At 35.1% G+C, this 14,145-nt stretch overlaps 1 protein-coding gene across 3 annotated transcripts in view; it reads right to left on the bottom strand.

Annotated features, from left to right (window-relative positions):
- Positions 1 to 1,019: 1,019 nt before the first annotated feature.
- LOC144962859 (NACHT and WD repeat domain-containing protein 2-like) overlaps positions 1,020 to 14,145 on the bottom strand; it is a 32,205-nt gene continuing 19,079 nt past the window's right edge. For all 3 annotated transcript variants that reach the window (XM_078896207.1, XM_078896208.1, XM_078896209.1), the window contains exons 7-15: positions 13,157 to 13,537; positions 12,549 to 12,742; positions 10,089 to 10,297; positions 7,837 to 9,512; positions 7,217 to 7,526; positions 6,504 to 6,719; positions 5,397 to 5,535; positions 3,695 to 4,965; positions 1,020 to 2,972 (exon numbers count right to left, since the gene is read on the bottom strand). In XM_078896207.1, the coding sequence (XP_078752333.1) occupies positions 2,795 to 2,972; positions 3,695 to 4,965; positions 5,397 to 5,535; positions 6,504 to 6,719; positions 7,217 to 7,526; positions 7,837 to 9,512; positions 10,089 to 10,297; positions 12,549 to 12,742; positions 13,157 to 13,537 (4,574 nt within the window). In that variant the 3' untranslated portion in view covers positions 1,020 to 2,794. The remainder of the gene's footprint in view (positions 2,973 to 3,694; positions 4,966 to 5,396; positions 5,536 to 6,503; positions 6,720 to 7,216; positions 7,527 to 7,836; positions 9,513 to 10,088; positions 10,298 to 12,548; positions 12,743 to 13,156; positions 13,538 to 14,145) is intronic.

Raw genomic sequence — 14,145 nt, 5'->3', positions numbered from 1 at the left:
ACTGGCGCTGAAATGTCCTAAATGTATTGCGAGCGCCGTAAAACACCCAAGAACAAACAATATGACCGCAATTCTATTATTGATGAAATTTAAAACAGTGTTTGCTTTAAAAAAAATGACTTCATGTGAATTGGACAGGGCGTGTAAACAAAAAGAATTTTTTTTTTTTGAAAATTCCAATATCAATAATCTTTTGACTGCTTCACAATGTTCCTTTTTCTGACTTTGATTTGAACTGGTTAGTGGTGTATGTTACAAAAGGCGTGATACAAACTGGGCACCAATCAGGTGACGTGTATGGTATGAAAGGAAAATTCGGTTCAGCTGACCTAGTGGTATTATGAAACAATTTTAGCATTCTGGCAATGTAGAAATGTGCTACATATAATTGTGCATTTATTTATTCGGTGCTAGTGGTGTTCCTCTGATCTACGGAAATCAGCGATTTTGGAGTCAGAGGAGGAATATCCTGCTTTAAAAAATTACATTTGCCCCAATCAATATACAGGCAGTGCTAGACTTGACTTGACGTGCGATGCAACAAACAAGTCCGCTTTCCCACTTCCCACAAGCTAGCTAGTGTATCAATGATAAATCATCATCTCACTTGCTCTAAAAGTAAAAATGGTGATAAAAGGCAATCGTTCAAAAGTTTCCTCCCTTTTCACTTTTTGTTATCATCAACATTGATTTATAAACAGTATTTGGATATTCAAAAGTGTCACATGCTGTGATGTAACTTACAAATAAAATAAGAATACAGGAACTTTTGTGTAGCGCGTTTCCACTGACATTTCGTGCTCATTGCGCTTCACATGGGTTCATTTATTCTCCCAACAGGTTATATGGAACCAAATTCCCATTGCATGAGATGCAAGTTGCCTCATAGACTCTTAATGTCAGGCAACTAAAGATAACAAACAAGACATCTAGAATTATGGTAAGAACTTATAATAATAATAATAATAATAATAAGAAGAAATTCTCTTTTAAAAAAATAAAAATGGACGGAAAAGGAATAAAAAGGTATAGCAAAATTTATTTTATAATCAATTAATGATATGATCATAAAAAGAAATATAAAAAAAAAAGATGGTGTGAATTTAATTCATTATTCCAATATTTTGCAAGTTAGTGATATGTTTATAACAGTAATTTTGCCTTTTGGATAGTAAGTAAATCTGCCTAATTATAAACTTTAAATTTATGGCATTTGATAAAACTGTCTATAATTGGAGATGATTTCAAATTTGACATATTTACAATTATGAACCTAATCATTCATTTTTATTGTCGGAGATCAATTAACGAAATTTATTTGAAAATATCTAAATTACAATATACAACTCATACTCATATACTAAATTTTCTACAGTGCAGTAGGTTGAGATCCCCTCGGGGCAGGGAGAAAATTTAATAACTTGAAATTCCCCACCTTATTCAAATTCTAGATTATTATGTAATATATTATAGCATTTATTTAAAACATTAATACCGTTGTTAATCAAAATGTTTTTAACAATAAATTGCAGAGAAATGTGTATATTTCTTCAGAATACACATTATTTATGAGTTACAATACATTAAGTAAATACAATCTGACATTGTAGAGCTAACATTTTTCAGAGAAAATGTGATGAACAGTATTGCTGCAAAACGGAAAGATAGAAATATAACAAATCGAACTAACAAAACAAACAAAATTAATACCATCAGTTAAGAAATGCTCTCTTGTAATAATAATAATGAGTTAATTACAGTACCTGGATTAATGGTACTCTACCTGCAAAATGTAAAGTAAAACATTTAGTTGATAGCTATGCAGTTTCATAATTTGAAATACACGCTACCTTGTATTTCAAGGCCTAGACAACTACATATGACGTACAAATCGTATGATCATGAATGCTTTTAAATATACTTGCTGACAGATTGAGTGCAACGGTAATGAGTGATAATGGTCATTTATTTAGATGAGATTAGGTAATTATATAAAATGCCTTTAAATTTAAGGTAAAGACATTACATGTATGTATTTTATGCCAGAACCAATTTAAGTAGATATTTCATTTTATATATGCCCTCTCTCTCTCTCTCTCTCTCTCTCTCTCTCTCTCTCTCTCTCTTTCTCTCTCTCTCTTTCTTTCTCTATCCCTCTCCCTATCTCTCCTTCACACAAACGCGTGTGCGTATGCACACATTTCTCAAAGTCAGGTACATTCATTCTGAAAAAAAAAAATCCTAGATATATACAATGCTTCTTATACAAACTAGAGTTTATAAAAATGTAAAGTATCATCTTTATTTCTCAAGATTTTGTTTTATACAGTTGTTTTATTCGAATGTCTGTCTCCAAAACTAAAAGAATAGATAAATTTAACGTGAATATCACAGGTTTGCTTAACATTTTGTAGCGTTTATAACAAAATCACAGATTAATTTATTATTATACAGCATAATTAAATTATTTTCCAATGAAGCGCTTCTTTTTCCATGTCTCTCAATTTAGCAATCTCACAGTCTTTCTTTTTAAAAATATATTTTAAAGAACAAATATGTACAATGTTTCAGTGACATTTATTAGAACACCTTTACTTTGGCATCCTTGATAATACTACTTGGTCGTGTTTGGATTTTAATTTTAATCTATTCATTGTTTCTGTACATTAATTCTTGTTAGACACATATATCTGTACGTAACTAAACAAGGTACTAAGTATTTAGAAAACAGCTGAGACATGTTTCGATTAATTTATAAATCTATGATAGTAACACAAAGTCCTGTCCATTCCTTTCACATGACAACACAAGCTTGGGATTTGGAGGATGAATGCGTCGTGTCGGACTTTGGTCGAGAGCGTGGTACATCCTTTATCTGACGCAACAACTCTCTGTCCCTTGATAATGCGTCCATAGCTGATTGAGACCTGTTCATGATTGGTTTGGGGTTGTCTTCTACCTTGTCCCAGGATCTTGAAAATAGAAGATAGAATTTTAAAAAAAATAAAAAAGAAATTAAAGCGAGCATGAAGTTTTATACACTCAACCATTCCCAAGATTAAAATTTCACTCATCACTATTCAAAATGAATTTTTTTTTTTAAAAGGAACATATCTAATGATGTAAGATCTGTAAAATATGTGATTGTAATTCAATTGTTTCGAGTTACAATACATGATAGTCATACGCTATTCATAATAAACAGAGCTCAGTTTTAAAAAAGATTAAATTGTTCAATAGAATACATACGTAATATTTTGTTTTAAGAGACTGTATTACATAATCTTGCAAGTTACTTATTCAAACAGTTCGAATAATTAAAAAAAAAAGATTGGAAAGGGTCGTTTGCAGGTATTTGAACTGCTCTAACATTGACTTTATATTCATACGAAGTTACAATGTGTCGAAAATATCCACCTTATTATTTTCACTTATCAAGATTTCGCAAATACTCCCGATTCCTTTATTGCAATCCACTTCTTAACACATCCGTAAAAATAGGTAACTACTTAATTGGTGTTTAGAGATGAAAAGTACCGTGAACAGTACCCTTTAAAAAGTCGCACCTATTAATATTAAACCATTTCAAGAATAAAACATTTTAGTTATCTGAGATCATTGAAGTGTGTAATTTTGTCTTTAATAATCAGCATGAAAATAAATACTGAGCAAAGAGGGCTGAAGGACATTTTACCTTGATAATCGCCTTTCAACTTGGTTGCTCCTATTGATGTTTCTTGAGTTTAAGTTGTTGATTATGAAAGTAGCATTTTCTTGACGTGGGTCTATTATGGTATAGGACAAAACTGTCCCATCTTGGCAGCCAATCAAAATTGTCCTCTCATCGTTGCAGACGTGGATGTGACAGATTGGCGCGTGAACGTCACACGTTGCTAATCTGAAACCGTCATCGGCTACGACATAGAAGAAAGAGTCCTCATAGAATAAGATAACAGATCCATCTAGGGCAAACGTATTCGGAGGAATATCAGGTCCTGGAATTTGGTTGACATACATTCCAGAGTCGATATGGAAAGCATTCGAGTAGTCATCAAGGCAGAGGGAACAGTCGGGTGTGAAAACCAAGTGGTGCTGTTTCATGAGAGGGTTTGGAGGAGGGAATGGAATACATAACCTTGTAAGAGCTCCTGTTGATACTTCCATCAAAAAGAATCCATACGTATTTCCAATAGGAGTGGAGTATCCACTGTCTGTTGTGTTGTCATCCTGTTCTAATTTGTAATGATTCTTGCACGAGAAAATTGCAGCAATGATGTTACCACTCCCTTGATTGCATGGCCGAATTTGAAGGATGTCTTGTAGATGTTCCTCAAATTTGAGATCTTTTGCCTCGTAAACGGCCATGTTCATACCATTAGGTATATGAAATGCCTTAATGCAAGATTTGGAGTATTCTCCTTGTCTGTCATCAAAACTAGCTGCAGAGCTGACAACTAAGTATTCATTGCTGAATGTTAGAAAAGGCTTTGATCTAATTATTCGTATTGTCTGTGTAAACAACTGTTCTTGAAATTCATTGTCTGACAAATGAAATGCCGACAGTCTGTGCTCATTCTCGATTGATGAAGTGTTTTCCTGTGCAATCATTAAAATACAATTTTGATTGGTCATGCCTACACAGTAACCACTATGATTTCCGGTTTCTAAAACCACGCAACGCTCTTCCATGTTCCACAACTTAAATGCTTTGCCTTTCAATTTTGGAACTGTAGACACGAGGACCCATGCGCCGTCTGGGGTAATTGCAAAATCCTCAATTTTTTTGTCATGCGTCAGGAGATCAAGCATTGTACCATTGCGCATGTCAATCACTCCTAGCTCATCGCTGGACTGACATTTGACGAAAGCCACTTTGTTGTCAGACGTCACTTTTATTTCGGCAACGGCATCTGTTAGTTTGTCACGAGTGTTGACCTTCTGAACAGCATCATTGATGTTCCAAACCTGAAAGAAAATTGAAATTTAAAAGTCACGTGAAATTTAAAAATGCATCTTCCAATTCTGAGCATATTTGTCATTTGACCGAGCAGTAAAATATTTCACATGGTACCTACATATAGAACAAGTTAAAAACAATTTAATTTGGCTTGTTTGGGAAATCGGCAGTCCTGACAATTAAGGTAAAATTAAAAGCCCATAATATACATAATGATATAAAATTGAAGTTAAGTTTTGGTCCCAAAACATTCATCAACAAGACAAATACTAACGCGTTTTAATCTTTTTTTAATAATAGAGGGAGGAGAGAGAGAGAGAGAGAGAGTGAGAGAGAGAGAGAGAGAGAGAGAGAGAGAGAGAGAGAGAGAGAGAGAGAGGGAGAGAGATGATTTTTTAAACTTATTGAGCACAGTGCATGAACAGCTAAAGATTCCGACCTGTATACTGGTTCCTTTATCATTATGAGTGATGAATTGTCTACTCTGTTTTGACACCAACAGGGAGGTAATGAGACCGATGGGTGCCTGAATTACGGTGACAATAGCTCCAGTTGATGCTTGCCAAACGTAGGCATTTCTGTAAAATTGATGAACGATCAGGAGTTTTATTTTCTTATTAAATTTTAAATTATACAGTTCAATGATAAGGTCGTTAGGAAAACCACTGTTAATTTTTGTAACTTACTAACTATAAACTGAGCTTATAAATGATTGAACTATACAAGGGCATCTAAGTAAAAATTTCCTTCAATAGAATACGAATAACAAATAAAAAATCTAGGTGACTGACGAGAAATTTGTGAAATTTGTGAATTATATTTAATCACAACTATATATGCTGGACTTGGAATATATGACAAAATACAATTTTAAATATCTTAATGGAGTAATTAAACTGTAATTGTTTTAACATTGTATCAAGGTTGTCAATTTTCTGTATATTTACGGAATTGAGAATGCTATAAACTCTGTATATTTCCAATCAGAAAACAGAAAAAGTAAGTAGGCTACTTAATGTCTTTTTACTAGAGTTCAACGCTGAGAAATAGGTCGGTCAATGTCTTAACGTAAAAGTTCACTAAAATTTTACTTCATGAATTGTCAACCCTGTTACATTTTTTAAATATCTAGAAACATACTAAATTGTATGATCATTATCACTGTTGCTTTCATAATTATTTTTTGTCATTAATATTCCATTATACTATGAACTTTGTACATTTATGATTCATTCGATCATGAACAATTTTCAATAACTTCAGTATTCTATGATAGTGATTTTCCACTTTACATTGCCTTATTGTATATTTTTCCTTACTTTCAAAGTTGTGTAAACTGTCTGTGGATGATACAATACAAGCTATATAAAATTGTATAAGGCATTTAAAGGACAATTCCTATATTCAGCCTTTAATAAGGTAAGAAATTAAAAGTGCATAAACTTGTAAAGCTGTGTCATTTTTTATATCATCTTAATTAACGCTTTCACTACAGCAAATTGATGTTGGTAGATCTAAAACAATAATTATTCGACGAAATACAAACCTGAAAATTGTAGCAATGACATAATCACTATCACACGTGAACTGGGCGTCTGTAAATTTCAAGGCCACAGAATAGGCTTTTGGCAACTTGAAATTGGAAGGCACTTCCTTTGGTCTGGAGAAGGACGCGATGACTTTTTCCTCACTTCGATGGTAAAGTAATATCTGATGTTCCCCTCTCACCAACAAGATATTGTCATTTGGGGAAACAGACAGTCTGTGGGGTAAGAGCATACCAATAGAGTAAGTTTTTAGTAAGTTTAAATAATGTCTATTTTAGTAAGGTATTCAAAACATTGTTTCATCAAAAAGTGGACACATACGTCCTTGTTGTTTGTTTACATAGCATAGCATGAGATATAGTCTATAATTCCTCTTTAAAAAAAAATTAAAGCTGAAGATGTCTAAGCTGATTGTAAATATCAGTGAATTATCCAACGATGGCAGGTCAATGACAGGAGAGGGTTTGCCAAACGTTCAGATTATTATCATTGACAACGTTGTTATTATCGAATTTTGTTTTTAAAAGCTAGAATGCATTTCTCTATGGCTAATCTCATATCTTCATGAAATTTCATATGAAAGCATAATTTATCTATTGTCGCATGATTATTCCACTCTTTTCATCATTGTGCTAAGACGTCTTTTAAGTATATTGTTTTGCCATCGAATAATGTAGCAGTGCCACATATTTTGATGTTATTTAAATCTTACTTCACAATGTGGTCGTCTGGCATGTTCTGGCTCAAAACAGCTCTATATGTCATGTCGATAGAAGAATTACTCAGGTGCATGATGGTAATTTTTGTATCCCGGTCGGTGGTCAGGAATGCTCTCAGGCCATCGTAGGTAAATACCAAGTTGGAGGGACAAGACCCGATTGGAAGCGTCAGAATCAGTTGCAGTGTATAGAGGTCGTAAGCCACCAAGTAGGAATTGGAGTTGCAAAAAACATGTCTGCCATCTGGCGTGATACGACAAATGTCTGCCTTTCCATCCAATGCAATTATAGACAGCACATTTCCTGATCAAATACAGTTGAAAAATAACATTGATCAAAAGTACGATTTAAATATTCAACAAAGATTCAATTTAAAAACAGTTTTCATTTTTAGAAAGATGTGCTTGCCTTAAAGTTCCACTCTGACAGAAAAAGACAAGACACCCCCCCCCCTCCCCAATATACTTTTATTGCGCTATTGTGGGTAATAAAATAGTTTATCATTTAATTTTAGCTATGTTAGGATGGTAAATTCATCATATAATTCATTAATAATACTTAGGAAATGGGCTCTTAAATTTTGCATACTGAGAAATGTTTACTTGGAACATACCTTTTGGAATATCACAAATACAGAGGACACTATTGCTGAGTGTAACAACGGCACACAATCTGTCGTTTGTGATGCTGATGTCTCCCTTCTTGTATAGACTTGATTTCCCCTCTATGTGGTTCATGAAGATGACCTGTGTGAGAAACTCTCCAGTTATGGAATCGTGAAGTTTTATTGCTTTTTCTGTCACGTGATCAACGATGACAAAATATTTCCCATCTGGAGTTGTATGCAATTCACCGTTAGACGTAAATATTGCATCTTTGAATTCTCCGGTTTGTAAATCGAATTTATAGACATTTGCATCATCTCTTCGTTTGCTGATAAGGAACCGTTCATCATTGATAAACAAATGATGTTCTGGCACTAGAGGCATTTCAAGGGTAAACTGTAAAGAAGATCCAGGTACATGAGAGTAAGGAAAATTTGGAACTAACGCACAATGTTTTAGTCCGTCAACATCACATTGTTGAATGAGAGATCGGATATTTGGATGAGATGTGTAATAAGGGAGAAGATGGCCGCTGATTTCACAAGCAAGGTTGTTTAAGTCACTTTCAATAGTAGACTCTGAAACTCTGAAAGCTTCCTCTACCAAGCTTGATTCTTCACAAGGATTTAATGCAAAATCGGCCATTATGTGTGGCAGGGAGAGTGCACTGATTTTGTTGTACAGCCATTCATAATTAAACAAGACCAATTCATTCAATTCATGAATTCGCCCCGACAAATCAAGATGACGTGGAACCTGATCGTACTTCCGTTTGTTGTATCTAATAGCTTCTCCATACAAATCCCCAAAAGTCAAAGGTTGATAGGGGACCTTGCGGTCAGAGTTGATTCTTGCTATAGATCGCCTATTTCCCTGGATAACGCCTACAGGCTTCGGTCGACCAGCCCAAGTACCCAAGAAATAATCAGCAAGAGTGGAGTGGATCTGTGTCACAACTATGTCTGTATATAGATATCGCTTTTTAATGGCTGTTGTGAAGGTTTCGTGTTGCCACACGGCAACAGTGACTCCATCCGCATCTCGGTAGGTTAAAAAGGATTCTATGTCTTGTTTAAGCTTGAGCCATTTGATGTAAGGAATTCGTCGGAGAGGTGGGTGATGACTTTGATATACTTCGTTGAGTACATCTTCATCCAGCGACAGCACATCTTCCATTTCGCAGTCACTCAAACCTGTTACCGAAGCTACCATGTAAGCAAGAGATCTTGAAACTAAAACTTTTCCATGCCTCTTCTCAAGTTTGTCAAACAACTTTTCAATTCCATCGGCGCATGATTCTGGAAGCCCAACCGACTCAACATCTGTAAAAGAGTTCATATCCTTTGCTATGTTGGCAACAAGCTCAACATATAAAGGTATTGGCTCTCTTGAGAGAGTATTTTGAAATACTTTCATTTGCGACTGTGTTACGGATCGATCCATGGCTGACAAAAGTTTCACTAACATGTCCTCACATTCATCAGCAGAGATAGAGTGAATTTCAAGATAGCATTCTGAGTGAGGAATTATTTCTGATTTAAATTTTTCCAACGTTCCATTTTCTGTTGGATGAACTGTGAGGATGACTTTCACATTGGAAGACAGTTTTGATGGCAGCCAGGCCCACATGTAGGGGTTGTGTTCGTCTGACAATGATTCCACCCCGTCGATAACCACGATCATTCTGTGAAAAAAGCATCAATTTTGGTGATGTGATTCCAAAGGGCACATAAATATGAATAAATCGACGATTAGGCTACTTGTTTTACAGGTCAATTTGTAAAGTATAAAAAAGAAATTATAGACATTTCATTCATCTAAGGTCTGGTCTGTAAAGATCGAACTAAATTCTGTTCAAATGATTAAACCTTAGTCACCACATTGGCCTCATCTTAATTTGATTCCTCTCCGAAAAATAGTCCTCTACACATTTCAACATTAGAGCAACTCTCTAAGTTATGGTGATAATGGGCTTATTGTATTAAATGTGTTGCTCTCAAATCCAAGGAATACACTCATGAAAACGACAATGCGATGATTGGCCTACAGATTTATATCTAAATTGAATTTGTGAAATACCTAATCATTTTACCAAAATGTAGAATGGTTGTCAAAAATAGAAAGATATAACAAATTATGCCGTTTGTGTTTTTCCTTACTTTTTCATGCGTAAATGAAAGTCACACATGCGAAAATGTATTGCCTAAAGTAACTAGCCGACCTGTTTTGACAGAAGTACAATAAGCAGTCAGATACTCACTTCATATACTTTGGAACACGGCATAAGATGCCTTGAAAATACTTCGCCAAATCTTTCATATCTGTGGGGATGTCATCAACTGATGTCTCGGTCGCCATGGCAACTTGAGTACACAAACTGGACAATAGTTGTCTCATGTCACCAGACTTTTTGGTCAATCCCATATATCGTAGAACAAGCATATATGCGTCGCTGAGAATATCCTCCATCTGAACAGATTAGAAACGAAATATTATAGCAGCATCTGAAAAACCTGTAGGGCTACTTATTTTATTTAAAATGTTTTGTGTGTTTAGTTAAAATTGCCCTAAAACTTGAGTAGTTAAATACCGCATTTTCCACTAAACGTGTTCAGAGCGCTTTACAAGGGGTCTTTAGTCAACATAATCACTTAACATGACACCCATTTGGCGATTTTACCATTTTCTGACAGACATAACGCTGTTAACGACCAGGCATTCATTATACACTTGAGTAAGATTAGAGAATAATATGAGTAAAAAGACTTTTCCATGTATTCAACTATGCACCGCTCAGAGCGGGACTCAAACCCTGGACATTTCGATCTGAAGGCGAGTGACATATTAATTGACCACTTGACCACCTTAGCGCACAATATGGAGACACACTTTCATCTTACTGAAAGCTGCAAAAAAAGGAGACAAGAGGTCAGCATAATATCAAGAATAAAATGCACAATTATAGTTTTTAGTTTTGAATAATATTGTACATTGTGAGTTGAGAGTATCCTTTATAGTGGGATCCTTTGTGCCTGGATCGGATTTTTGGGAGTCAAAACAGGCACATTGATAGACGGCTTGCTGAATCTTCTGTTCCAAGATCCTATTTGAACCAATCCCCTTTGTCTAACCTCTTCTTCTGTGCTTTTAATTGCAGATCTACATCTTTTCCCTAATCATCTTCCTTTTTATAAATTTTGAAATGGCATAAACGTGTCGCGAGAGCGTAAAACACCTTTTAAAAAAACCCAAACCAAACAAAACAGAGTCACCAACACCACACATCATCATCATCATCATCATCACTTTGAGTACACATTTTATTCCAATTCATATAAATCTTACACACTCAACAAATGTTTCAATTTACCATCAATCAAAGGTACCGCCAATGTTTTATTTAAGGAGAAACGTTTTACCTCATTAAATTGGATATAATATACCAATTACAGTAGAATTACTTTAAACCGAAATTTTGGGGACCTTCTAAACCATTTCGGTTTAAAGACATTTTGGTTTAAAGCAAGTTCCCGTTTTGCAATGTTTTTCAAGGGTAGTAACTAGCCTATTTAAGGAATTTGTTCATTTAATCGTATCATGGGTTTCCTGTTAAATGGAGTTGTTGAATAAATGCTGTCTTCGTAACCATTAATTGTGTGTTTTAAAAATATTTTTGAGGGTTTTCGTTTTCAATTCAAAATTGTTGAAAGAGTTGAGTTTGGGATGTCGTGTATTTTACATATCTCCGTCTTGATCAACTTTTTTTTTTCATAGACTTCACATAGTATTTTGATTTTAAACTCAAACGTGTAAGCACAGTGCTTTCTTTTAGACATCTTTTAGTAAAATGCAAAGCTTTAATAAGATTGAAAGTTCTTGTGCGATAATTGATAATGAATGATGTGCAGCTACTCAGAGGTGAAGTGAAATGGAAATGAAAAGGCGTGTCAATGCTAAGCTGTCTACTACACGTCTCTCTTTTGTTGAAAAGCCATTAGGTTCAAAGGCCTAATTACATAGAACCTTTCCCCCCCCTCACACACCCATTTAAACAAAGTGGAAATGAAATGGCATGTCAATGGTAAGTTGTCTACCACCCCCCCCCCTCCTTATCGTCGTGTTGAAAATCCAGTCAGTTCCAAAGCATCAACACACGAGCGAGAACATCTCGCTTGCGTGATTCTACACCCCAACTCCCCCTCTTTCCTCATTTTTCGCCTGCGAGTCAACCGCTGTCTTCCTTTGTCTGTGCGATTGTGGTGTGAATGCCCTGGGTGTTGGCCAAGCCCAAGTGCAGTGATTGAAGTGTTTGCCTCCCCCCCCCCACCCCACCCATCACCCTCATCTTATACTTACGCTCTGTTTAATATCGCCGGGCATTATTACGTGTGGCCACCTTCCCGAATTTTTGAAGACAAATAGAGGGAGAAAAAGGGAAGGTGCTCTCAGGTTGTTTCGGTTTAAAGAAAGTCCTGCTTAGAAGTATTTCGGTTCATTGTAAGAATTAATACAAAGATAATGAATAAACTCGTACAATTTATTAAATTCTTTGCGGTTTAAGGTATTTTTCGGTTTAGCTTCTTTCGGTTTAAACTAATTTTACTGTAATTGACCTTAATATGTTTAATTCTATAAGAAAGAGATACAAAGGAAAGGGGGAGGGATGGTACCTAGGAATCAAAATGTACTATTAATTGAATGGTAAATATTAATTACTTACCTCAAAAACGAGTTTGGACACGATTTTGGACTTTCCACATCCGTCGGGTCCATATAAAACTAGAGGCCTTTGGTCAAAGCCAGTAACATAGGCTCTCAGCTTTTCCAGATCTGTTGTTTGGCCATAAAACTGGGCTGCCATATACCGACACCGAGACCAATGTTGTGCTGCTTCTTCGCTGGTGCTTGACAGATCTGAGGCAGGGGAAAGTAGAAATCAAATAAATAAAAAAATAAGGTGTAAAATAATAATGGTTAATCACAGTTTATCCATGCTTCATCATCCCTGCAATATAATGGGCAACATTTCTATCTTTCGATGTAATATTATAGTCTTGTTAGATTTATCTTCTTTTTGAGTCAACGAGACCACAAATTACATTCAAGTATGTATGATGACTCAATGAAAATAGTAGATCCGTATCACAAAAGGGTATACAATATTTGGGCCCGTTCAAAGTAAAAGTATTCAATCGTTCCATAATATTGCATTTCGTGGATTTTTAAATGTAAAAATTCAATGTGAAATCTATCAACCATCATTTTATAATATCTTGCAAATATTTTATGAATTAGGTCAATAATGATGAAATCGTAAATCATACTTGCCTTTACTAGGCGGTAATGGAGCATTTTCATCAATCAGACGAACACAGGTATTATAAAGCTGGCTGCATAACACAGTTAGGTATTCACTGTGTAACTCTGGGCTGATGACATCATCATATCGCCAGAGAACTGAGTGGTTGATGGTATTGGAAGGTGTGACAAGACCACGAACGCGGTTTTTCAATCGAAGTAGCATATCCTCTGAATTGGAATCCATTTCTATGATTTCTTCCCGCTCGTTGTAAACCAAATCAGCAAATTGTTGTGTTTGAGGATGGTCTGTGTAATTCTTCAAATCGTCAATGTTTCTGGTTATCAGGATGCATCTTTTTGATGGGCATTCGGTGGCCTCCAGACCAAGAAGAATTTGATTTTCAAGTTCTGGATACAAATGAAAGGAGGAAAAAGTCATTGAAATATCTACGATTTAGATGTTATACATGGGGCACTATAGCCTAATTGAACACAATAAATCAGAATATGCGTTCTCTTTCTTAAGATCTGAAAATAATGACTGCTTTTTTCATTATTTAATAAGTAAATCTGGTATCAGAATAAAAGCTGCTATTATATAAGTCACGGGGTAGTATTGCATAAAAGACACCACAACAACTATAATGGGGTTCATAATCTGGATTGTTAGCACCTTGGTGACAACCCTAAGCTCCGTCTCAGAGTATCTTAATGAATGAGTTTTACTTGTTCAAATATAAATTGGGATGAATATTTATTCTTGATCGTTCAGAACAATCTGAGCAACAGTTACAACACATCACACATATTTTGGCTTTTGTTGATATAATAAAAGGCCAAGGAAGATGAATTTGACCTTCATTCGTTTGACATAAAACACTTAGGTAATGGAAAATATAGCTGTTCTTTCTTGATCCCAAATATATGCCTTTCTATTCGTAAAACTGCATTCTATACATAAAGTATATATGATGTATACTTCTATACGAAGTAATCTTTATTTCCTCTATTATTTT

Source organism: Berghia stephanieae, chromosome 1 (assembly GCF_034508935.2).
Source record: "Berghia stephanieae isolate SIO BIC M18660-M18661 chromosome 1, UCSD_Bste_1.3, whole genome shotgun sequence".
Taxonomy (NCBI): Eukaryota; Metazoa; Mollusca; class Gastropoda; order Nudibranchia; family Aeolidiidae; genus Berghia; species Berghia stephanieae.
Note: the sequence above shows the minus strand (reverse complement) of the source record. Positions and strands in the feature narration are given on the sequence as shown.